Genomic DNA, 26,150 nt, shown 5'->3' with positions numbered 1-26,150 from the left:
CCCCAAACTTCCAGTTCCCGNGAGGCTTGCACCGCCGTTAAATAGACCTACTTCAATGTGTATCCGTTTATCATAACAACGTCGATATATTATATTCATATTCATATATGATAGAACACAGTGACAATGCAACTTTACTTTACGATAGTGCCCGATTGCTCATAGATGTCAGTAATACATGTGTGATATAGCAGATGTGGTAAATCATCGTACTGTTACTAAAGGGACATGGTGTAATATCGACTGTCTTCAGGACTGAATAATGTACAGAGCAATAAGGCTATATTTGCACTTCAATGCGTCACGTGTGTTGTAATTTTATACTGTCACAATCGACAATTGAAGGAAGTTTTAAGTAATCAAGTTGTTTATTATGACTTGTGGTGAGTGTTGCTAGCGGGGCAGAGCATTCCCACTCTTCGAATGGGGTCGCCAACTATACATCTCTTCTCTTCTTTTTTTTATTCTGTATAATTGATAAAGAAAACAAACTGATTGAATTGTGACGCTATGACCTTAAATATCACTATATTCATTTTTCCAAAGGGTCAACTTAAATTCTTTAACGCCTAACTTAACTTGAATGTCAGTAACAATAAATTATCAATTAGTTGACAAATAAGGACTTTTAACTCGAGTGACAAATAGTACTTTATCCTATAATGACAGGTATATCACAGCCAACCAGTCCCCTGCTAAGAAGGGTGTAGAACGTTTTGTTCGGGTGTTTTTGTTAGTTCTGCAGTGTCTTTTGTGTTAAACATGCCTTCGGTCTTGCGGCAACTTTTGTGGGTATTTAGGGACATATATAATTGAGAAATCATTTTAAAGCTTTAGAATCCACGCTATTTTCAAATCAGCCGTAATTTTAATTATTACAAGCTCGATTATTTGTTCGTTTTCAATAATTCTTTTATAGGGCAATTTGTATAAATAATGCACATAAAAATAGAAGGACACTATATATTTTACAGTGTGACAAATAATGGAAGGAAGATCGTCAACTACCATTGCAAATATAACCGTTTGAATACCTCAATAATTCTTGAATAACAATGATTATGACGTACACCGAGTCCGACTCCACACGAACAAATGTTTGCAAATCCGATTATAGTGGTAACTTAAAACATCCCCACCACTAAAGGTACATAAAGGATTGGACTTTTCTTTTCTTATCATCTCCTTATGTAAATATGCGATTCTAATTTTATATGTAGAAATATCCCCAGAAATATTCAAATAAACTCTTTCAAGGGAGATCATCATAAACCAGGTATGATACTGTACCACAATAAAGCTCACATATAATAAGATATAAACACCATTCGCAAAGTCAATGAGATCATATTGTCTACGTATCTGTGAAGAATATCATTATTATGCTCTTCAACAAAATGTTCTTCAATGACGCCTGCAATAGTTCTCAAGTTCTGTGTATGAAGTATTGTAGTATTCATAAGACAGATCAGGGCTTTCAGTTACTGTATTTGCAAAACATTAAATATATTCATAGACACTGATACAATTGCTGATGACTAGATATCGGTAAACTAGAAGTTTACGGAATGTGCTTTTCATATCTACCTCATTCATTTTGTCGATTTAATTCAGAAGGATCTTTCAGACCTCATTGAGGTACTCCAGAAAGCTCCCGATAGATGGTAAGTCCACCTGTCGGGGGGTTTCGGGTGGTGGAACGGATTCAACAATTTTCATATGAGCAACACCATCAATATCTGGATCTTGACCATCAGAGGGAGGCAACTCTGCTGTTGATGTAACACATGGACTTGTTTTTATCTCTTGAGATATTGTGGTACTTCCACATAAAATTTGTTTAGAATCATAATGATGCAGATTAACCGGCCACACATAGCTTGAAATAGGGTACAAAGGGACATAACTCGTATTATGTGACGGGACAAATACACTTGTTTGCAAATTATCAGGCCAAATATTTGCAGAATTTGCTGGCATGATGACATTCTGGGTGGTCTGTATATTTGTGGAGATCTGATGGGAGTTGGTAGGCAATTGTTGAATTCCTGGACTAGGAACAAAAAGTAATGTTGATGGTATACCGGACACCGGAGCCTCCGAATATGACGTGAATGGCGATGAATCAGCTTGTGAATAATGGTCCGAAAAATGCGGCAAGGAAAGACCATACTCATATGAATTCCAACCCATATTACCAAGATTGTTGACCAAAATGTTTTCAGTTTGTTGGCGTTTAAATTCAAGAAACTGTCGCTGCTTTTCTTGTTGCATTATTTTATGAGCTACATGGTTGGATGGAAGTACAGGTGAATGTCGATCACTGAGCATGTGCCAACTTGATGGACAGTTGACAGATTGTAATGATAAGAGAAGGTCATCTGGTTGTGGTTGTGAATACCTTGTCAACGATGCAAAGGGGTGATCCCTGACTCCATGCTCTTTATCGGGTGTCCAAGGCGCTCTACTCTCGGCTGAAACCATCTTTTGTGGTAAATCTGTAATGCCATATTTATGTCGTATTCTCGCCTCCTGTTGAATAAACGTGCTATCGTCTTCACTGAAAATACACGTGCGATAGAATTAAGGTGTATCATTGCTCATTTAAGAAACCATTTCATTGGATTCGCTGGGTGTGACAAGCAAAAGGGATAGAAATTAGTTTATTTTGTGGTCCATAGGGTCGCTGTTTCTAAGGCATTTTTCTTTCTTTGTGTAACGTGTAAAGAAAACTTACCTCAATGGACAATGTGAAAAGACGATTGAAAATTTCTTTGAATTCTTTGACAGAACCTTTCCTCTACTTTGGAACCATTTCCATCGTTTATCTTTCGACTCCAACCGAAAGTATATTGTTTGTACTTGTGTGGATTCTGTTACTTTAAACAAAATATAATATATTAATTATTCAGGACTATACAGAATGTATTGGCAGCAGAATACAGTACAAAGTGTCTTGTTGAAGGGATCCTTTTTTGGTTCAGATGTCCATGCAATTAATTTCTAATGACAATATGAATTAACAAAATATTGTTATACCATGCCATTGTTCCAGCAAACCATTCTGATAGCACAGATCACCTTTTCACTACATTTTTATATAGAGAGATTGAAAGATATTACTTACACAGTTTATGGCAAGTGGAGAAAGTTGACAGATCTTCAGGGTGGATTAAGTTGTAAAATGATTGATTTTTGAACTCAGAATCTTCAAGACCTAGAACATCCTTTACCCTAAAATAACACATGACACAGATCTAAGTACCCCTCGCATCTTTCATCGTTTGATGGAATCTATTCGAATAAGCTTAAGCTTGGTTATGAAAAGTTGGTTTGTAGAATTTTCATTTTATGGTCGTCATATTCCTTCTATGATATTTTGATAAGCAGTATAAGAGAGTTAATGTTTAAGTAAATCGAGCCATACTTCTGGTCCATCTCGATAATCTTCAAATCCATTTCATGTTTACTCCAAAACGTCTTCTCTTTCCGTTCCTGACACAGCAACTCCACATGGTTGTACATAAAAGGGTGTACAAATAAAAACACCATCTGATTAGACGAACGGTTATTGGTCTGAACACCAGGCTGATGAACTATTTTACCAGAGCAATGCATTTTCTGTAAAGAAAATTGAGAAAAAAAAATTCTGTCATAAACAAAACATTGTACCACGTACCGAAATCATAATGTGATTCTATTGGTCTTAAAAGGTAAATAGTGTTTACAAAAAAATTATGTTATTTTTTTCCTTGTACCAATTACCACAAAAAGCACAAAATGACAGAAGCAGACCATGCTTACTCTTTTCGAAACACCCGATGGTACTTTTCTTTGGAGGAGTTCACTACTATAATATTTTTTTTGATTTTGTCATGCTTTGGACGAGATTTGATTAACTGAATTGTCTTGCTTGTGCGGTTTTTATTAGCCACTTGGAATAATATTGCATACTTACCAGATAACCTGCTGAGCTACCATTAAAATATTTCATACGACAAATAAAGGACAGCGGTTTGCATACTTCGGTTTCCTCTGGATTGGTAAGGATGGAGAAATCCTGAAGATAATGGCTATCGATCAATGTATAGCGGATGATGCCTCCAAATAAAACCGATAACTTCATTATGATATTGCCTTGTCAAACGAAATACTCTTGGGTGGATTTAAGTTATACTAATGCACGTCCTGAAAATGTGAAACATTTCATACCCAGAATCGCAGACTTTATTTGAACCTGCTCTGATGGATTCGTTCAGAAATAAGATAAGGATGTCTTACCGATATTAAAACTGGTGATAGAGTTTGTTCCAAGTTACACTGTAAATCATTATGGTCATCAGGATGAACTATACCATATATACATCTGTGTAATAAATCTACCTGAAAAACAGATTTAAGATAAGGTGAGCATTCATATATGCATGACGAGAGTTGGGATTTGTGTGTTTAGGTCTTTTCTTCGTGAAAAAGGGCCATAGTCACATTTATTCGTTGCCACTGATAGTACAGAATATCATTTTCCAGACTGAAAACTAGAAGTTATCAGTTTGTCAACAATATGAATTCAAATAGCTGATCAATACTTATGGTAAAGTGGTATCTTATCTTGAAAAGATATATCATTCCAATGTCTACGTATGCCGGATGGTTCATTCTGCATCTTTAACGCCATAAATGTACTCGGACATAGAAAATATGCTAAATTGTTAAATCACTGCGCAATAAAAGCCATACAATACCTGGTTGAAGCCAATATAATGTAGAACATTTTCCGATACATATAATATAATACCATCAGATGATAATAGGATAACAAACCCATCGAGACCCTGAAATATAACAGATTTATTTATGTTGGAATAAATAAGGTAACAACCTATCCATATCCACAACCGGGAGTATACCATTACCAGTATAGGCTACTATTAATAAAAAATCGTACATGCAAGACAATTCCGTTAATCGAAATCTCGTCCAAAGTATGGCAAGTAGAGTAAAAATACTACAGTATAGTAAACTCCTCCAAAGAGAAGTACCATCAGGTATTAATGCTAATTTAAAGTTTGGTGCAAATTCTTCGTTTTGTACTAAAGGACTAATATCTACAATATCTAAAGATTTAATCAGGGGAATCAATGGTGAAATTACAAATAACTTTAATTCCTAAACGGACCGCATAAGAACGAGTAAGGTATGGGTCTCAAAATCCTGGAATGTGAGGAGAACAGATTATTGGTGCTAGTCATGTTGACAGAGCAATTCTCAGAAGAATTTTTAAACTGTATCAACCACTTCTAGAGAATAATCCACCCACACATATTGATCCATGTACAATCATCAACGTTATTAAAAACCATTTTAATAGTTGGGTTGTTGACGAAGATAAGATCAAAGTCAATACATTTAATATAGTCCCGGATTAAATATTCTAGAACTTTGATTGGTTACCGAGTTATTTCGTCTATCCGTCAATGAAATTGACACAAATAATGACAATTTGACGTTTGGTTTATTTACTATCAAGAGTTATCGTTCTTGTGTCTGTTGAAAGTTAAAGCTGGCTAATTATTGGCTATTACTCGCACGAGACAAAGGGAGATAAGCAAATAGAATTCTTTGTTTTAAGCGTCGTCGATGAAGTTTGATTACCGAAAGGATTAAATGGAGTGAGATTAATGACTTTTTAAACTCCATAGTCAATAAATTGCTTAAATACATAGAAAGGATTAACTAAATACAGGTTTATATCCTATGCTGTGATACAATTTGGAAATTGTATATTCGTTAAACCATGATGATTCGACAGTAGGACAGCTTTTGGACGAGAAAAATGATTCGACACATAGAATAATATCCTCTTGCTCGATTTGTTTAAATTTCTTAGTACAGTAATGTTAAATATGATTAAATATTTCAACTACGCTATGCTCTTCTTTATTTTGTCGATCAAAGGCTTTTGTATAACTTTGCATTACATATCAGAGTCGAAGCTTTAGAAAATAATGTGTGGCATTGGTAGAAACATGATAAAAACGCCTTACCTGCACTAATTGTTTTTCATCTGGTTGTTCTCCATCTTGAATTTGATGTTCTAGGGGAATTTTGTCTACACCGGAAGCTGAAAGGCAATGGCAGAAAAGCAATGTGGACTTCATTTCACAATCAGATTTTTTTAATATATTTATCGAAAATGATGTCGCTGTCCCAAGAGCTGCTAATATTATCCTAGGGCATTTAGTTTTGATACAAAATGTTCAATTTAAGTAGAATTACAAGAGGCACATACATCTGACTGCAAATTGGAATGTCGCAAATCGATGTTATCAGTGTCCCCGATACAAATAAAACGTTTACAAAAACCCCTTGACAATCCCTAATGGTCAATTATTTAAGATAAAACGAAATTCAATTAAACAATTATATATCGAAATAGTTCTACTTACCTTGAAAGAATTGTTTGGTTCTAAAATAAGATAATATCAATCTGAACACAGTTTGACTGTCCAGTTTACGATTTAGTGAAGTTCTGTCGATTGGTATGAGAGCTTCAAGAGATTTGATCTCATATCGCAATTTATCTCGATATCTCTTCGACTTGAAGCTGAAAGACAAAGCGCCGAAATAATTTTCTTACGGAATAAGAATCTCATAACATCTTGATGACTCTTCGATTTAAAGCTATAAAACCATGAGCTAGATCACATTTATTGTTTAGCGGTAAATCTACGACTTAGATCTGAAAGCTTATATTACTTTCTCACAAAATAAGGATCAAATAACATCGATTATTTTGGAATGTTCTCAATCATTCAAAATCATTAAAATTCTAACAAACACTTTGAAAATAGAGGTATCATTACGGCACGACCAGTGTTGCGTGTCTATGCTACTTATAACCTGAACAGAACCTAATTATTACATAATTTACAGTCACTATCTTACAAATAAGAGCACATTGGAATTTGAAATTTTTTGGAAGATACCAGGTACCCTTTTCGGTCATTTTGAATAAATCAACGTTGTCACGTCTAAAAGTTTGAAAAATTTACAGAATTCATTTAAAGTTATATTTATATTTATTTTATAGCCCCATTATTAATATTCAAATTAGACAAATATTGAAGTAATTTGAAGTGTTTCGTGTACGGTGTTCAGGACAGGGAACACGATCTGTCGTAAGAACAACACGACACCATCAAAACTTGAATAAAACCAATCTTTACTGTTTAGGGCATTCAGTAGTCTTCTAAACTTACAATATGTCTTTCGGGAATAACAGGTTCATTCTGGATATAGTAACTTCCGAGGCATATCATGCAACTTTGGATTAGAATTCCCCGCTACTTGGATTTCGGACTTTGATTTCTGATTGTGATTTCGATGTATGTGGTCGATACCGAGCGGCTTCCACTTTTGATTAGCAGTCACAATTGTGCATAGGATCTGGTTTTTTTACTGCGTAGTGATGAATAATAGGAATAGCAGGACTTAAATAATGTATCATTTTCATTACAATGTGATTACCCACTTTTTGGATGGTGTATTTTTAATATAAAATTCCATCTTGATTTGGTTTAAAAATATTTCATATGGTATTATTTCCGTTATTGTTTCGATGTTGCAGGCATCAGAGACGCGGATTAACCGATAATTTTTCATCGACAAAAACGCTGGCCTTTATATTTGAATTTATGTTCCTGTGTCATTTTTTACATTGTTTTGAGGCTTTAACGTGCGTAACTTGAACACAATTTTAATTGCGACTTAAATTGGAATAATTGATAACGAAGCATTATAATTAAAATTTCTAGATCTCATACTCGAGTAAAACGGCATAAAATTTCTTGTTAGGTGGACGCCTGTTGTTTATAATACATAATAAAATAATACATTTGTATCAAAAATTAAAATATTGCAATTTTGAACCATTGTATAAGATAAGAAATAATTCATAAACCTAACACATAAAGTTTAATTATTTAAATAAAAGAATACACTGTCTTGATGGTTAAAATCTAAGTAAAAACTATTTAATTACCTTGGATCTATCCGACCACGATTTTCACTAGAACTAACTGATGTTTTAGCTGATTTCCTTCCGGAATGTCTCTTGCATCTCTCCATGGTTTTAGCAACAATCTCAGTCCGTGATAAAATATCGTATCAAGATTAGAATAAAAACAAACAAAATGCAGTGTAAACATTACCACTATCATTAATACTGTCTAAGTGGGGCGTGGCTTCTCACCTGTCGTACGGAGAGATTGCAATTCAGGTGTTAACTATTTATAGGGATCTGATGTTTCAAATGGGTTTTTTCAAACATTTATGGTAATGATGGCGAACAAGCAATCTGTCTTAACGGTTACTTTATAATAATCGTTTAATTGATCACAAGTTTAACGAAACGAGTGCTTAGTATCAATGGCATATTGCCACATCTTCTAACTATGCTGCATTGTAAAATCTACAATTATCATCGGGTCGTATAAGTTTATATTTCTACTAGTATTGCGCAATTTATATGATGAATCATCTACTACTGCTCTACGCCCGTTTAAAATAGGCTTTGAGAAAAGTTCTATACCTACATTAAAAACATTCCAACTGTCTAGCATATTATATAATGTGCCCAGCATGTAACGTATGTAAAGGGCCCCATGTTTGCGCTCATTGTAACAGCAAGGCACTTTTGACGAACAACACTTCTCCGTCGAAATTTGTCGATATTCACCTTTATATTTTTTATGAGTATTTATCTTTTGATTTATCGGCATTATATCATTTTACATGTAAATCTATTAAAATTTAATATAAATTGCAGACAAGAGTCTCTTAGTTGATATCAAGTAACTCGGCAGCATATATATAACAATTGATTTTTATTATATAAAGTGATGATACATCATTTAGTCACTCTCAGATTAAATATCATTCAGTATGATTCTTGTAGGTTTCAAATAAAAGGCTAAATTTATAAGTTCTTCAGATGTTGGCGCCCATCCACTTGGTTAGTTGGTAGATGATCAGATAAAGTTTGCTTCCAGTGGATGCTGATATCGAAAACTAGATAGTTGTTGGTAGTCGTAGTAGTTGGTAGTTGGATTGTTCAATTGGATGATTCGGTGTTGTTGGTTTGGTTGTTGATAATTCGTGCGATCTGGTCGGGTCGAATGACACGGCGGTGAAACTCGGCCGTGGGTGGTGTGGCGTCAGTTACTCGGTCTTCGTAATTCGTTCTGATCAAAGTAATTCTTGGTGTTTGGTAGTCGAGTAAAGTAATTCTTGGTGTTTGGTAGTCGAGCTGTAGACGATGGTCGCAGATTTGGCTTATTTATACCTCATGTGTGCTGTCACCACACATGAACAAAGAGACAAATAACTAAACTTAGTTCTCTTATCAGAATCAACGATCGTGGTTTAAGAAATTATACGAGTCTTGAAGTTGCCTGGAACCTTAGCATCCAATTAGATAAAAACAACTACATATATCATCACGATGTTATCAGCTTTACTAAGACTAAGGTAATTCATTTGCCATCTGTTTTCCATGTTAAATCACGAAATTCAACCTCTATAACTTTTTCCAGAAAACTCGTTGAAAATATTTCAATATGTCACATGAAAACATGGCCAATACTTACTTTCTGGACAACAATTCATTACATCATGACCATGAAAATCATGAGCAAGCTAAACTGAAAGTAGACCACCACATTTTATCAACATCAGCTTGACTGTCACTGCACATAAAACGACTATTTAATTATCCTCCCGCTTGAAAATCTTTCATCATGTTACAAAATCTGAAAGAAAATGCAATTTGAGACACCAAATTCCAAATCTAGACCAAAAATTAGTCGAAAAAGGCATGTCAAAAATCTGAAAGGGAGGGAGAAGGAGGATTTCGTAAAATTGGACGGAATACAATCATTAACATAAAAAGTTTTAGTGGTTTAGTCCTGTATGACAAGAGTTCGGGTTACTTCCCTTAACATTACAATTCTTTATTTCTTGTTGACATATTAGTTCATTTAGACGTTACGATTGGCGGTATGTGGGAAATGGAATAAATTTAACGCTTCGTGTGTCTCTAGAAACATGGATCGAAGAGTTTATTTTAAACAGACTTAACCTCTTTGACTTATTTGGGTGATGATCTCTGTGGCCAGCACTTTACTATTCTGCGTTTTCATGATGATTTCGGCCATATATCTGGCTTATAAAGGATACACAGTGTATGGTATATTGTAGATTATGACAAAATGTTTCAAGTGAGAAGGGGTAAAGATAAAAGATTAAAAGGCAATGGTAGGTTATTGAGGTTAAGTCCAGACTAAAGTCCATTAATGGAAGCACTACAAAAGATGATATTCTTTAATTCAACAGGTTTCATAAGACGTCCTTCAGACATGATAGTATGAGACCTTCGGGGCTACTTTTTATCAATTTTACCTTAAAAAAGAAAACTAATATAAAACTTTAAATCCCCAATTGATGATCGGACAAAAGAGGATGTCTTGGTCGAAGCCTGTCTTATTATTACGCTGTTCGTATTGTTCTTCAGACCACTTTTTAAAACTTGATTATAGATTCTTGTCTCCACTAAAATAAGAACTTTATCACGAGCCTCTGGCGAGGCAGGATTCGATTCGTTAGCATCACATAAAATAATCCTTATCCTTACAAATATATTTTTATATAATTTACAAACAAACAATAATTTATATAATACAAATTATATTCAATGGTATAACAAGGTAACACGTATAATAACATTATTGGATTATTTTCAAAATTGACAAATGGCGTCCTAATATATTACTAGTATTCACAATTTAAGTGAAAGAATGAAAATGTTTTGTGACAAAATGTTGAATGTCGAATCTGGGCCATTTTCATTAACACTGTGTCTCTTAGTGTTGAATGGACAGCATCCAGTATTTTTATCTTATATAAAAATAAAAAAAGCAAAATGAACAGAAGTACGTCACATCATATATTAAACAGAAAGATTTACTTCAATGTCCAATTTACTCCATTGTTCTCCACTCTAGGAGTGCCGGAAGTGATATTTGGTGCGGACTATTCATTGCAGAACTAACGGAAGTAGCCTACTGACTCATGGAGATTTATTTTCATTTCAATGAAGACATTATTTACTCTTTGATACTTGATCTAGGTCAATAATTTTCCAATATAATCTTGACAGATTTTATTTTTAACAAACAACAGATACAAACTACATTACTTCTAGTCATTATGGATTATTCTTTTGATGTATTACAATATAAAAATCTGTTAAGTTCTGTCGATATCAGACAAGAAAATAGAATATTTTATGATATTAATGCGCCATATTCGAGCACCATTGAACACCCTGGTCAATATGAAATATTGATACTCATTGAATCTATAATTGAATCATTAAAGCCTTTGAATAATATGCAATCATGTATCCTTTTTTTTATCTGAATTTAAAGTTAGGTATTATCTACTTCTCGAGGCAAACCAGTGCATGTGAATAGGCTAGGTTTTTGGAAAACTATTCCAATGAACAAGAATATATTGCCTGAAATGCGACATGAAATGGATTTTAACGTCTTTCCGTTCTACACCTTATTGTAAGTCGATATAAGCTCATGATGCGTATGATGTTTATGAATAGCTGTTTTCTTCCGGAAATTTCTTCTAATCTTTCCTTGATAACATGTCCTGATTAAAAGCCATGATGCAATTCGCGTTGCGAAATATCCCAAACTTTCCTTGTGTATTCATTTTTAATTTAATCTGCCTATGGGTTGCTTTGATTAACTAGCCAACCACCATCACTAAATTCTTCTTTTGAATAGTTACTGTATTGCGAATTAATGATGTAACATTGCGTGTGTCATACTACAAAACAAAATATTCTTATCAAAGCAACCTTCTGAATCAAAAGGGTTGAACGACAGAATGTGAAAGTGGAAATCAGATCATTCTTTCAAAACGAATGAAATTTCCTCTTTGTACAATTTCTCAATGAAACTTGTTCAAACAACACTTTGAAGATGTTATTGTGACAATGAACACGATTTTCATGAGGACGACGATGATTATCATAATGGCACAATAAGTAATAAACGATGTTCTCTGATCACTGGTTCCTGACGTTAAATTCCTTCCATCCATGCACCAGACACTGTTAATAACAAGTCCGCTCTGTAATAATATGCCATGGATAATGCGGTTTCACACAAATATATAACGAAGATTTTTTTTGGTTTTTCTCAAACTCACGTGTAAGAATTGGTTGATTTGTGTACAAATTGTCCATATTTTTACTTAACACAATGTGCATTTACTGCACTACATATGTTAACTCGGACGGTAATTTAAGTGTTTTTTGTAGGAATTAAATTAGCTTCAATGCTGTTTCACTATCCAGATTTTGTTTGAGAAATTATTTTATGTTGCTAAGTAAAACTATTTAGCTTGAGGTAGTGGAATGATGTAAGGCAAGGTATTGGCCTGTAACGGGCAGTCGTAACTACAATAACCATTTTGATGTAGTGTCGTAACCAAGCTGTAACCATAGTAATGTTGTTACAGTAACTACACCATTCCCATAGTGATGTTATTGTAACCACGGGAACCATGCCATTACCACAGTGATGTTATTGTAAACACAGTAACCAAGTCACAACCAACATCACAATAAGCTTGATTGTAACCACAATAACAAAAGTCCTGGAAGTTATAGCTCTCCGTTTGCCGCTATCATAAAATCTATAACATTTCACTCACGTCGCTCTGAAAAGAAGCCGATCTAAAAATTTACATAAAACTGAATCGAAATTTATTTGTACAAGGCAAAAATCAAGCCCATCAAAACAAAAAATGAAACGATCAAAATTTATCTTAGATGTTTACATTTGCGTGCTGAAGACAATAAATTTTGATCGTTAGATTTTTAATAAATAGGCGGCAAATTGGATAAAAACATGCAAATTCTCTTTAAAAATCATACAAATATTTTTTTTTCACCAGCACAGTCAGTCATTAGTAATGATATTTTTTTTATATGGTTTGGATTATTAATATTGTAGTATTGAAAGCATGTCTCGTTTATTTTTTCCTCTAGTCCTTTGTTGTTTATATATAGTCATTGTGCTCCACAAAAATAAACGAGTGTTTTTTACTCTTTCACAATTCACAGTGGACTTTAAGCTGCTTCACTGGAAAAATAAGCTGCTTATTGGTGGATAACTAAATAAATTATTACCTAGCAAATCGATCAGATTTCTTTATGTCTCTTCGGAAGTGTGATGGCGGCTTTAAGAAGGCATAGCGGTAGGCTGAAATAGAACGAAACTGAAATAATCGAATAGCTCGCTAGTGATAATTAAATTCGAATGCTGGGCTTTTGATTTTTTTTCAAGAGGATGGCAATCTGCCTTTTTAAGATCGAATATGGGATTTCTGATACCACGAACACAAGATCTCTGTTGAAGTCCAGAGGATGTAATGTCGCGCGCACCTTCTCTTTGGAGTCCACTACAATTACCACCTTTACTCCTGATTTTGCCATTCTGTGGACAAGATATTTGATTGACGGAATTGTCTTGCTTGTACGGATTTCAATACCACCATAATGCCAAACTTACCATATTTGTGTACATAAGGTCCACTTTTGATTTCGTACAAATCTTCATCGTGCATTTCCTGCTTTCTGCGCCGCCACATTCTGCAACACGCTGCTGATAAACCGACAAAACCACCAACACATACCACGGATATTAAAACTCCAAAATTCTCTCCAGGAAATGGATAATATTCTACAAAAAATAAATTGTCTAAAATGTAGATAACTGATTCTAGATTCCTACAGCACTAGGTAGAACCATAGACCACGACCCGTGGAGACTTGCGGAAGATTTACTTCCACTCCAGGTGATCAGATTTTTTGTAAATATTCCTTTAGTTTAGTATGAATATTGAAGATTATAGATAAATACGTGCCGAAGGACTTTTCAGAAAAATGTTTCAAATGTCTTTCGTGCTGAGTAAGCCTAAATAAAACGCCTGGTGGTGAATCAATCTGCTTTCATTTCAGTCAACTGAACAATTATATTTCAGACATATCAATTCGTAGCACAGTTGGTATTGCAATTGTTACACAGTGATAGCTATCGTGGGTTTGAATCCCCTGGAGATTATAACGATTTTTGATGTCAAGGCAATAGTTTGAGGACGTGATTTCGACTCTCAACACGTAGCAGTTCCTACTACGCTCAGTGCAGAAGTTAACTTGTTTACCAACCAACAGTCTCAAGACGTGGGTGTTGTGCCCAGACTTTATTGTCATTAAACACGTGATGCGGTTAGTTAGAAACAAGAAGTTATTTTAAATGTCATGTCAACCTACAATCCATGTCAACCCAACCAGTTGACAGGACGGCTCTCAAGAGAATCCGCCTCTCAAATCATTATTCTGACAATCAAATATTCAATTCAGGAGAAATGCTATCAATGGCAGACATATTGGATGTATTTGAAATAGGATATTGATTACAAATCTAAAAAATAAATGATTTTTTCACGTGATGTGGTTAATTGAACAGAGTAAAGTCTAAAATAACTAAAATTTAATTCGGTTTATCAGACGGTATATTTGACTGCCTGTCTCTGTCCGCCATGCTAGTAGATCATCCTTCATTCATTTCCTTAATTATAATCAGGAGTTAATACGTTCTATTTAATGAATTTTTGTATTGAACGAAACTAGGTACAAGGGTGCAAATATGTTGATGATATGGTGTTGTATAAAATATAAAACTCTGCCAGGACAAGAGCGTTATTCTCGAAAACTTACTTCAGATAATTTAAGCTCTCAAGTCACTAACATCGAGTTTAAATTTTGTTTCATCATCCAAACTCGATTTTGAATTGGTCATGTTTATTTGGCATAAGACTGGCACCTTTGATGGATACCTCAATCACTCTTTGGATCCTGCATGGAAGTGTCAAAGTACTTTGGCAAGTACAAAGTGAAAACCTTTCATAATACTGAAGCTACTGGAAAACTTACCAATACATGCTGCTGTTCCATTCTCCCATTCTTCAGTAAAATCAAAACAATTGTCCACATCATCACAATTTAAATCAGGGGAAATACAGTTCCCATTATCACAGAGAAAACTTTCACATGGTGACTCTAAAATATACAGATACATGAGCAACTCTGAAAACCTGAAAAAGTCTTAAAGAGATTGTAAAGAGTTTTTCTAAATTTCATATGTGTATCGTGGACAACGATATCATCAATTTCCATCATTCAAATTTTCAATCAGACGTCTGTGGTTCCTGCAATTCCTCTAAAAATAAGTGTTTAATGACGTCACTTATCGCCAAGGGCCTAATTAAAGCAAATTTTACAATTAAGGATCAAACACTTGCAGGAATTGCAGGAACCACAGACGTTTGATTTAAAATTGGAATGGTGCAAATTGATGCTTTCAGCGCGATACACATAATAGAAAACCTCTTTACAATCCCTTTAAAATAAAATTCGGTTCTGTTCCATTGTCATAAGAAAGAGTTGTAACACGATTTCACGAGACTTGTTGATAAAAAAAAATTCAGACCTCTGATCGAATTATGGGTTTCTTGTCATAATTTGCTTAGGCGATTAATTTCAAACATGATGTGAGCTTATTTAATTACGGCTTACATCCCTCGGGGATTCGTATAACAATTTAGAGAGTTAATCGCGCATGCAATTCATGTCATAAAAGTAACATTATAAAATAATGTTTGGGTTTCATGATACTAGAATTAGAACAATATCTATAGGTCATGGTGACCCAGCGTTATTATCGTCGGTTAATTGGGACCAATGGAATCATTAGCACAAAGCAAATAAAGGATAATAGAGACAAATTATCTCCCCCTGAGTTAAATCTCCTGTAATTAGAGTCTGAAATAGTATATTTAAATGAGAATAGGCGAGGACATAATGATGTTGCATGCTATAATGTAATTAGCAGTATTTTATCACTGTGTTTTTATCTCTGATTCGATGATTAAATACCAGAATAACAAATCCCATTTCTCATGTTATGGCAGTTCAACTACGTTCTTTAATCACCTCTCGTAGGTGGTCGAGTAAACTCGGGAAAGAAATTGTTCATGACTTCATCAAACCGTAAGATGCTGAAAAGTGAAATAGCAACCCTTATGCCCACATATGCTTTAGTTTTCATGTGTATAATTATCATGCGCTTCTTATAATTATTCTTCTAATAATTAATTAGAGTGTCAAATAGATCACTATTTACATTCAGACTGAAAATCCGATTTGAACAGACATAATTCCCAAACATTTATAAATGTAAACTTTTGGTTCAGTTTAGCTATACTTTGAACGCGGGTTTGATTAACGGAATTGTCTTGCTTGTACGGATATTTATTGATGTAACTGCAACAATTTTATTCGGGTCAACTGCTTGGATGAGGATTTTTGAAAATAGTTTTGAGGAGTCAAAATCCTGTCTTATATAGGTCTCACTGCACATCACTTCAGGGCCCGGTGGAAGCCGAGATATCTTGGTTAAATCCGATACATTTAACATCAATGGGTTGTTAATAGCCTATGTTATCAAGCGAGCAATGTGATTAGTTCGGCATATGCTCGATGCATTGTTTGTCCGTCGATTAAACGCTTTAAAAGTTTGTATTCATATATATATATACGTATATATATATATATATATTTTGATTGATTCTCTATGTATTGTTAAATTAGGTCACACAAAATCTAATGCACGCATATTGTTCTCCCAAGGGAAATAACTCTTTACTGTTCAATCTCAAGGGAAATAACTGTCGTCATTTAACACTTAACTTGATTAATAACTCACAGTGGGTTTGTCATACAGTGATTTCACAAATGAATATATTTTGTAATAGAACTTAATAAACCTTAAATGTTATCCAACTGTGATATATTTGCAGTGGCTGGATTAGATGGATTATATCTAAACCACGTTTTGGTGGGAGATAATTCCCTGAAACCAAACTCGGCTCAACATGAACTATTTTCCCAATTTCCTGAGTAGTTGAATAAATCAGCAGTATAGTATTTAACTCTTTGAATTACTTGTGGACATCTGAGGTTATTCAAAACGCAAAACATCTTGAACTAATTTGGGATATTTTCACAATGTCATTCTCAGCTTCCGGGGACCCCCAACTGAATTACTGAATCATTCATAACTAAAAGAACTATACAGCCCAACTGATAGAACCGACACAAAGCTTTCGACGTCACTTTACATAATTGGAATTAAGGAAAAGGCAATCATGCTTCAAGAATTTAAAAACGCCTTACAATTTTAATGTCTGCGACTTAAGTAGAAGGAAAAGATTTCTGATTATTACTTGCATTACAAGTTACACGTTAACATTAACTTAACATATTAATTTTTAATACTTATATTTTTAATTCTTATTAAAACTCCCACATAGCGCCGCAAGACAAGTAGTTGCACGATGACCTTTCGCTTTTGAAATATATCATCCGTCCATAACTTTCATGAACGTGAGGTGTTGCCCCTCTGTCCATTTGACCCACTTTTTTACGGACGCTTTTTGGATGACATTTTTATGGTTTGGACTTATTCTATCGAACAGTTTTTTCTTCAGGAATTCTTTGAAATTCTCAACAACCACCATCCTTCTATCAAACTAACCGCAAACGTGAGTGACAAAAGCACAGACTTTCTCGATACCACAGTCTTTAAGGGAGATTCCATAGCAGAAACAAATAAACTGGATATTAAAGTGTATTTCAAAGATAATCATCAACTCTTGCACAAGAGCTCCTTTCACCAAAAACATACCTTTTCTGGTATAATTAAGTCACAAGTTTTACGATTTCATCGAATTTGTACAAGATCTTCTGATTTCAACCAAGCCTGTACGATTGTTTTCTCAAAACTGAAAGAGCGTGGGTACTCTAAACGATTTTTACGAAACATAAAAAATTCCACCTTAGCACAGATAGCAGCTAAAAACAGACTTTATGCCGAAGTACCTCCAGGTTTAAGAAGTGCTCCATGTTTGTTCAGTAGATGCAAAACATGTCCCTTTATATCAGAAACTCATTATTTTGTAAGCAACTCTACGAATAAAAGGTACCCGATCCAGGAACATCTAACATGTGAACATTCGAATGTAATATATTTAATTTCATGCAAGAAATGCCCCAAACAATATGTAGGAGAAACTAAGAATAATTTACGAACTCGCTTTAATGCTCATAGGTCAGACATCAAATTAAAGAAAGACAAGCCTGTTTCTACTCATTTCAACCTCGACGACCATTCAATAGACGATCTCACCCTAATCCCAATTGAGCGTATAGAAATTGACTTGCCCGAAGATGAAACTACCAAATTCCGTCAATCTAGGGAGGCCCATTGGATTGAGACATTGAATACAGCAAGACCTATAGGACTAAATATTCATCATAATGTAGGCATAGCACCCTTTGTTGTCCCGTTTAATACAACCAGCAATCGAGCAAGCAGGATAGTTCATGCCCACTATAAGAGCCTTCAAGAGAAATTCCCCCATGTCTATAAGCAGAAAATGATAGTTGCATATTCAAAAAATAAGAACTTAAATGATAATATTGTTCATAGTAAATTAAAAACAATCAGTACATAACAGATACTATACTTCTCGCCCATCGGGTGAGTTATTTTTTCTAATTTCAGATCAAAATAAGAAACAGAAGAAAACCCAATATCAAGACCCTTAATCCTAATTTCTAAATAAAGTGTCTGCTCCACCCTAGGCCTGTACATTTGGGAGAATCAAACCCTCCCTTCCCCGAAATCTAAGTCTTTAATAAATGTAATTGCTATACATTTCCAATCGAATCTAATTGAATTCAATACTTGTCTATTCACTTCTGTAATCTTTGAATGAATTTCTCGTATTGACAGTTATAAAGTGGAGTCATTAAGCCTTTCAATTTGATTCTATTACCATTACCCTTTTGATGTAATCAATGGAAAGGTAATAAAAGGCCCTGTAACTATCCATATTGAATTATCCTTCACGATTAGAGACATATTGATAACCCCTGAGCTTACATAAAAATATGTTATTAGAAGGTTACTGCTTAACACGACCTCCCTGTGGATTCAATCTAATGACATACCTTACCATACTAAACATTCAATTTCTTCCCTTCTTTAAAGGACATTAATGTCTTGACTTTGCTTAACTGATCATTCACTTACATGTCTGGGACCAATTTCTTCGCAATCATATGATTGGTCAATTACTAATTCGATTCTAAATTTAGTTGTATCAACCAATCAAATTGCTGTATTTCCTCAAATCTGGTTCGTATCTTAACTAATATTCAAAACAACCATTCGCACAACGAACAGTTCCACTATAGTATCAGTGCAGCAATATTTTTAGTGCCAAGATCTCAATGATACGTTATAGACATAGACGAATGTTATCCAACATTAATTCAAAGACACACTTATCTTTACCAGCTAATTTCAGAGTTGAATATTATACCGAGTGATATGATAAAATTTACCAAAATGGATACAAAATCACGATTCACCACATATATCACTTAACAGTTTATGTTTTATCTTTCTATTTAAGTACATTTATCAATAACATTAAAGTCTTCATTAACCCAAACAGATACAGAAAACACGTAAAACTCCTAGCATTTATAACTTAATGCTCGTTGTTAGGTCCTGTTTCAAAAGTCCATAACTGATCAAAAGCTCATTTTTATCTCTTCCTATCTGATCAACTGCCTTCAATAACCCTGTGTAAAACTCTGTGTAAGATGCTGAATGGTATAACTCAAAATTTATGTCACTTTCACGAAGATACGTTTTCAAGAACTCAAGTTGGTAGACGATAGATACTTGAATACCGAGTAGAGTTGATAAAACCAGGAATTAGGTCGACAACACAAGTACAAAATCTAGACGGTTAGATTGTATTTTGAAGGTTTGATCACACTTCTGATACTACGTCCCATAAAAACACTGCTCAACTAGCAGAAACCCAAACTTAAATCTTTGCCAACTTCAAGATTTTGAAGAATTTTTTCTTTCAGCCCGAACAGTTCCAATATTGCCTTCTATTGTATACTGGGTTTGAGTGCTCAGCAAGCCTTTATATTATGATTGGATCATATACAAATCACATTGTTTAAACTACCTATTTATTGGACATTTGTGTACAAATCAGTTCAATATATAGAATGATCAGAAAGTCATAGAAATTTGAGAATCAAACTACTGGAAGAATTAATGACTTGTTTACATATTACGATATGATTATTAATATCCATCAAATCAAATCTACTATTTTGACATGTAATGAATGAACCACTGTGTAGTGGAATCATTCTATCACCAACGTAATTATTTAGAAAGATCAATCAACGGGAAGGATGGGTTGATTTGATAGCAGAATAGTTCACTGGAAACTCGAGAGTGAAAGATGTGACAAGAACATTAAGACATGTGAAAGATCTCTAATCTTTTTAATTTGATTATCAAGATTTTTCCATTTCCTAAGTTAAATAACATCTCCAGAAAGTAAATAATTTGTCTTCTTTATGACTCTTTTAGCATGTATTATCTTACTCTCTAGTTAGTTTTACCCTCCAGCTCTGAATAAAAACTCTGAAATGAGTATTTATTTTTCCTGATGAATTTGCTTTTTATTAATTTGTCTGCATTTTCTCAGTTTTAAATAAAAATGTACATTGCTTGAAGAGAAATGAACTCGACATGAGCTGTTCACAAAGCCCTGACATTTTAGATGTCGGTGAATATTAGGCAAGGTTAGCTGTAGTAATGATTCCCCCTTCCCTCTGACTTTGTGAGCCGTTAAAAAAAAACATTCATTATTGCAATCACAATATTACAGGGTTTGTTAAATGGTTTTTAAACTGTTAATATGTGTTGGAAACGGTGATAGCACCATTCCAAGTTTCAGCCAGGCGTTTGTGGTTTTGCAATTCCATTAAAGTTTTTTTGTTGTCATTATCGCAAAAGCTGCTGATATCTCCAGTTTTTTTCTATTACAACCCCATAAAAGTTTAGTTTTAATGAAATTACAAGAACCACAGCCTGAAAATTGGGCTAATGCAAGCGATACAGTTCCTTTCAGGTTTAAAATGAATGACACAGAAATAATGAAAATTGCAAGAAAAGAATCAAAAACTCACCAAATTTGCGACATGTAAAAACAATCCTAAACCGGAAATCAGTTTCGTTGTTATGATGAAGTTTTAATGTTATGTATGATGAATTGGTATATACAATGCCGGGATTGGGTTCTGCACAACGGAATGTGAACTGAAAAGATACCAAAAAATAAATTTTGGGAATGGTAATTAAATGATCAAAACTTGATTATCAGTGGACATGCATGTAGCTGTTAGTAGTTACAAAATATCAACTTGCCATTCGTAACTGAGTGAGCCAAACCCTTGCTGAGCTCCACCCTTTAGTAATCAGCCACTTTTGAGCATTCCCATGGCCGCATGCTTATTACAAGTTTGACTGAAGATGTTAGTTTATATTGCAAATCTGCGTCGAGGATCCACAAGAGGCAGTGCGTGTCCTACCCTACAAGCGATACATCCACTACATGTTTTCAGAGAAAATGAAACTTTACTACGTAATTGGACTATCATTCATATACCCATCTTTCAATAACAATGTTTAGAACCTTACGATGATCCCGTACGTCAAGGAAATGGTTTTAGGAGGGCATTAGAATTCGTGAACTAATACTTACTGATGGTGATGACGTCTGGTGATTAAAATCGGAATAAAACATTTCAATATAAACATTACAGGTTAATAAGGATATTTGTTCGACGTGAAACATCCATTTTTCATAAGGTCGACACTGGATCTGTATTTGACAAGGATCAAAATAATATATATCACCATTGCCTTCTATTACAGCACCATCTAAATCTGAATATAGTTTATTACATGCTCTACCTGGTAGCATATCTGAAAAGGAACGAACGAAAAGTGATATTAACGGTTATTAGTGTCGCTCTGATACATTGTTTTGTCCACATACATTATTTATCCATACATAGCAAGATATATTGGTCTTAAATCTTAGACAAAGCTACCCCTGATAAAGAGGAAAGAAAATAATCAGATAGTCCATATAGAAATTGTATCATTGGAATGATATATGCAGTATGTAGTAAAATCCTTCTTGAATTTTAATTATAACTTGATCGATTGTCAACGTCAGTTTAGGCAACGCCTGACAAAGGAGTATGCTAAAAATCGGATAGAAATCGCAGGTCATCATTAGAATGAATATTATCCAATGTGCAATGAGACAAATCCTTCTTGAATTTGTTCATTATGACTTGATCGGCAACATTTTCAGTTTGAAACTCTGTTGTGACTGTCATAGTGGAATGATGTCTGTAATGTTATCTTTGATCACCTGATCTGCCATCCATTCGGGAGATTTTAATATCAAGAGCAGGTGATAAGTCATGTTAAACTCTCTGATTATACACCTTACAAGGCGCCAGTGAGAAATTAAGTTGTACTACCCCCGGTTATAGACTCTAATTCTGATCTAAATCATGTACAATTATTCTCAAATTGTGCCATTGAAATTATATCCTGAGGCAACCTTCGCTTAATCAGTTCTCTAGTATGATGTTGTTTTGACACTTAATCACGCAGGTCCTGAAAATCTTTCAATTCTTACATCATGGTTGTCTTGAATACAAGCTGTTTATATCACAATAGCTTTGCTTTTATTTACAGAGCTAAAAATATAGTTCTGTTGTTTTATCATATTTACATATGTTTTAATTTTATTTCAATTATATTCATTTTTCTACTTCATGCAATTCTATTTTTTTACCTTTTTATATTATTTGTTTTAATTAACTTTATTTAGTTTTCTTTTCTATGACATTTATTTAAAAGAACTATATTTATTAATTTTACTTATATTTCAATAATAGCTTTTTTGCCCTTTTCTGCTTCGTTTTAGTACCTATATCGTTATTATTTTGCCTTAAATTTCAGTAAAGTAGTCGCTCATTGTATTAAAACTTGGCATCACCCAAAACTTATGACAATTCAGAAAATGGCCAATCGCTTGCAATCTTTAACCACGCTAAGTTTGTGAATATGCTTTGCCTGTTTAAAAGTTAACGCGTCGTACGTTTTACCTGTCTGCATTGCTCTTGACTAATATACTATCGTTACTCTTAATCTGGAAGTAATTTGAATTGTAGAAGATATTCTAATCATGTAAACAGCGTGATGGAGAGCTGACAATGAAAAGGTTTTGACTTGTCTGAAGGAACCATAGAGACAAATAAACCATGGTACTTCATCAATCTCTTCAATATCCATCTAGATTCTCACTAGGACAGAAAAACTATCTAAATGGTAATGATATCTTACTTTATTTTCATTTCATTGTTCAAATCACAACCTAATTACAACCCTCCATTGCTTTCTATTTTCATTTCCATCTTCTTCCACAGGAATGAACAGACGTTTGCCTGCCACTTGTAATATATTATATCATTTCATATTTCAAATCTTCTCTTATACCGGATCTTATACAGACATGATTTTAACTCCAACTGATTCATTGTTGTAGTTTTTCTTAATTGCCCTTAAGCGTGTAGATATTGCCCTTGTCGTTGATATTTTGGGTGTATAATATGATTTTATGATAAACAGTTCAGAGCATTTAAGCGTTTCTCTAATAGTCCCCATCGGACCGCGATAAAATGTGTCCATATACCCTTGAGTAAAAGCGTGTGATCTGAAAACTTTTCTTCACTTACTTGTGTATATGGAAACAGACGAGTTCATCCGTAGAACTGTTCCTGAAGAAGTTGGAACCAGTGTTTGTACTCGCAAAATATAGTGGCACTGAATATTGCCTAAAATCCGCGGGAAATGGTGAAGGCTGCTTTAAGGGCATGAACATTAACCTCTTTACAATACGTTATGAAATCACCTTTTTAAGCATTGGAACGGTTCTCAGAAAAATCGTCTGTTTACATTTTTTTGGTATAAACAATATGTATTTACATACTAGGATAAGGGAACATGCTTTTGCCTATAGTATCCACAAAAAAAAACATCCGTTTCGTTCCCAGAACGAATAATTTTTGTAATGGTAAAGGGTTTAAGAAAATATGTTAAGAACTTGTACATCAGGTGAAGGCAAAGTAATTTGTTTGATATCGATGATGGTTTTTTTTCTTAAGAATTCACCTTTAAATAACTAAACAATGTTCGTGATTTGAATGTAAAGGAAATGTAAATGATGATTATGTAAAGAGATGATTCTATCAAGTCGGCAATTGTCTCGAGTATCATTTAACCATACGGTTTCTACCAGAGTTTTATGATAATTGCGTCAGTTACTGACTAATCGACCTTTAGTGCCATTTTAATCTGGAAATTGAAAAAAAGGATTTAGATTTATTGTGAAGTCAAATGTTGCGAAATAATAATGTTGTTTTTTAGCACTCTTTTACTAATTTCCTTTGTCATTCACTGTTTGGCACCAGCTACACGACTCATAATCAGAGCTTAAAGACGCGTTCCTGCTTAGTAATGTAATTTATGCTCATTCGTTTCATATTGGAAACTTCACTTCGACTACCTACCAATTGTCATTGTGATTTTGGATCCACAGAATGAGATGAGTCGTAGTCGACTATTACTGACAAAACAAATGTAAAAACACAAAGCAATTTGTTTGATAATGCTTTAATCGTGCCCTCCAACACTTCTTTTTATGTGCCAATATTTTAAGCTTGATTTTGGTGATGATAGATATATAGATATAGAGTTGAAGCCCGATTTCATTACATTCGCAAGTTCATTTAATGCCAAAATATCGGACATATTTACTTATTTTACTGATTAATGAATGAAATATACACCTGTAGAGAGATGTATTATCATTTATGTACAGGCAAATTATTAGCATTATAGTCTTGTTTCTATGGCAATAGTAATATAATATACGCCATGTTCAGTTGTAAACTAATGGTAATTACACGCTGTTGTCGCCTGTCATTTGTAGACCACCTGTCTTACAACCAGATGTTCAATATTATTATAAATATCAAGATTCAAGTAGGGAATTCATTATGATATTCATTGAATCTAAGTATTGATTCAACAGGTTCAAAGGTCATATTTATCGAGCCGCATGGAATTCAACCAAGCATACTGCAATATATTATCTACATTACAGCACTAAACCATCATCTCTGTAATAGTGATAGAAATTGAAAGCTGACAGCATGCCTACATTTCACAGTATCAGAATTTGTCAGACCTTGAAGGGGATTCGAACCCACATAATCGCCTATGAGACTACAAACTCGCTCTTGACTGAGCCATTCTATTTAGCTGCCACAAAAAAGACAGTGACCAAACTCAGTCCGTAAAGGACCTATTGCCACCATATACCCAAAAGGTATTTTTGTACAGACCAGGAATTCATTTCATACCGTATCACCGTGGATTAACCAACATAATTATACGTGTCAATCTAGCAGACAGAATAAAGGTCATAATCTAATAATTTAATTCGTCAATACAATTGATGTCAGAATTAATTTTAGTAACCAATCTCTTCAATGTTAGTTTTTAAATACGAAATTCGACTTATTGAAGTTTTTTGAAACACCATTAAGAGTTTTGTCATCATTTGGAAATGATGGTGCAAACCCCGAGCCCAGAATAGCACGTTCTAAAATTAGGAGGGGCGGATGGTGCACACTGAAGTCTGGAGGTATCAGGTTTAAAAATTATGAAGGTTTACTCTTTTCAACAGGGTGGTGAATTGGCGTCATCTCAAGTTTACAATTATTACGAGTGTTATTTTGTGAAATAATGAAAATAATTTATACTGGTATTATCCATTGCAATTGACCACTGAATAGAATCTCGTGGTTTGACAAATTAGTTCCATGGTAGCTTCAAATAAACTAATCAATCTGACGGAAAGTAATAGGAGAAATAAATGACATGACATGATACACTCTGTTCGTGGCAGTCCTTGATATA

General features: G+C 34.1%; 2 protein-coding genes across 2 annotated transcripts; both read right to left on the bottom strand.

Annotated features, from left to right (window-relative positions):
• Positions 1-1,623: 1,623 nt before the first annotated feature.
• LOTGIDRAFT_159052 (hypothetical protein) lies at positions 1,624-8,127 on the bottom strand (the record flags this gene model as incomplete). Its single annotated transcript, XM_009052714.1, has 10 exons — positions 1,624-2,560; positions 2,738-2,879; positions 3,128-3,234; positions 3,428-3,621; positions 3,959-4,060; positions 4,282-4,383; positions 4,743-4,832; positions 6,045-6,121; positions 6,447-6,604; positions 8,042-8,127. 10 exons carry the CDS (start codon positions 8,125-8,127, stop codon positions 1,624-1,626), a joined length of 1,995 nt encoding a protein of 664 aa, XP_009050962.1.
• Positions 8,128-13,263: 5,136 nt separating this feature from the next.
• On the bottom strand, positions 13,264-24,746 carry LOTGIDRAFT_159051 (hypothetical protein; the record flags this gene model as incomplete). Its single annotated transcript, XM_009052713.1, has 6 exons — positions 13,264-13,340; positions 13,650-13,820; positions 15,074-15,199; positions 21,272-21,401; positions 21,847-22,070; positions 24,737-24,746. The coding sequence occupies 6 exons, from the start codon at positions 24,744-24,746 to the stop codon at positions 13,264-13,266; spliced, it is 738 nt and encodes a 245-aa protein (XP_009050961.1).
• Between the last annotated feature and the right edge of the window lie 1,404 nt (positions 24,747-26,150).

Source organism: Lottia gigantea (genome assembly GCF_000327385.1).
Source record: "Lottia gigantea unplaced genomic scaffold LOTGIsca_19, whole genome shotgun sequence".
In the NCBI taxonomy this organism is placed as follows: Eukaryota; Metazoa; Mollusca; class Gastropoda; family Lottiidae; genus Lottia; species Lottia gigantea.
This window is presented reverse-complemented; position numbering and strand designations above follow the sequence as displayed.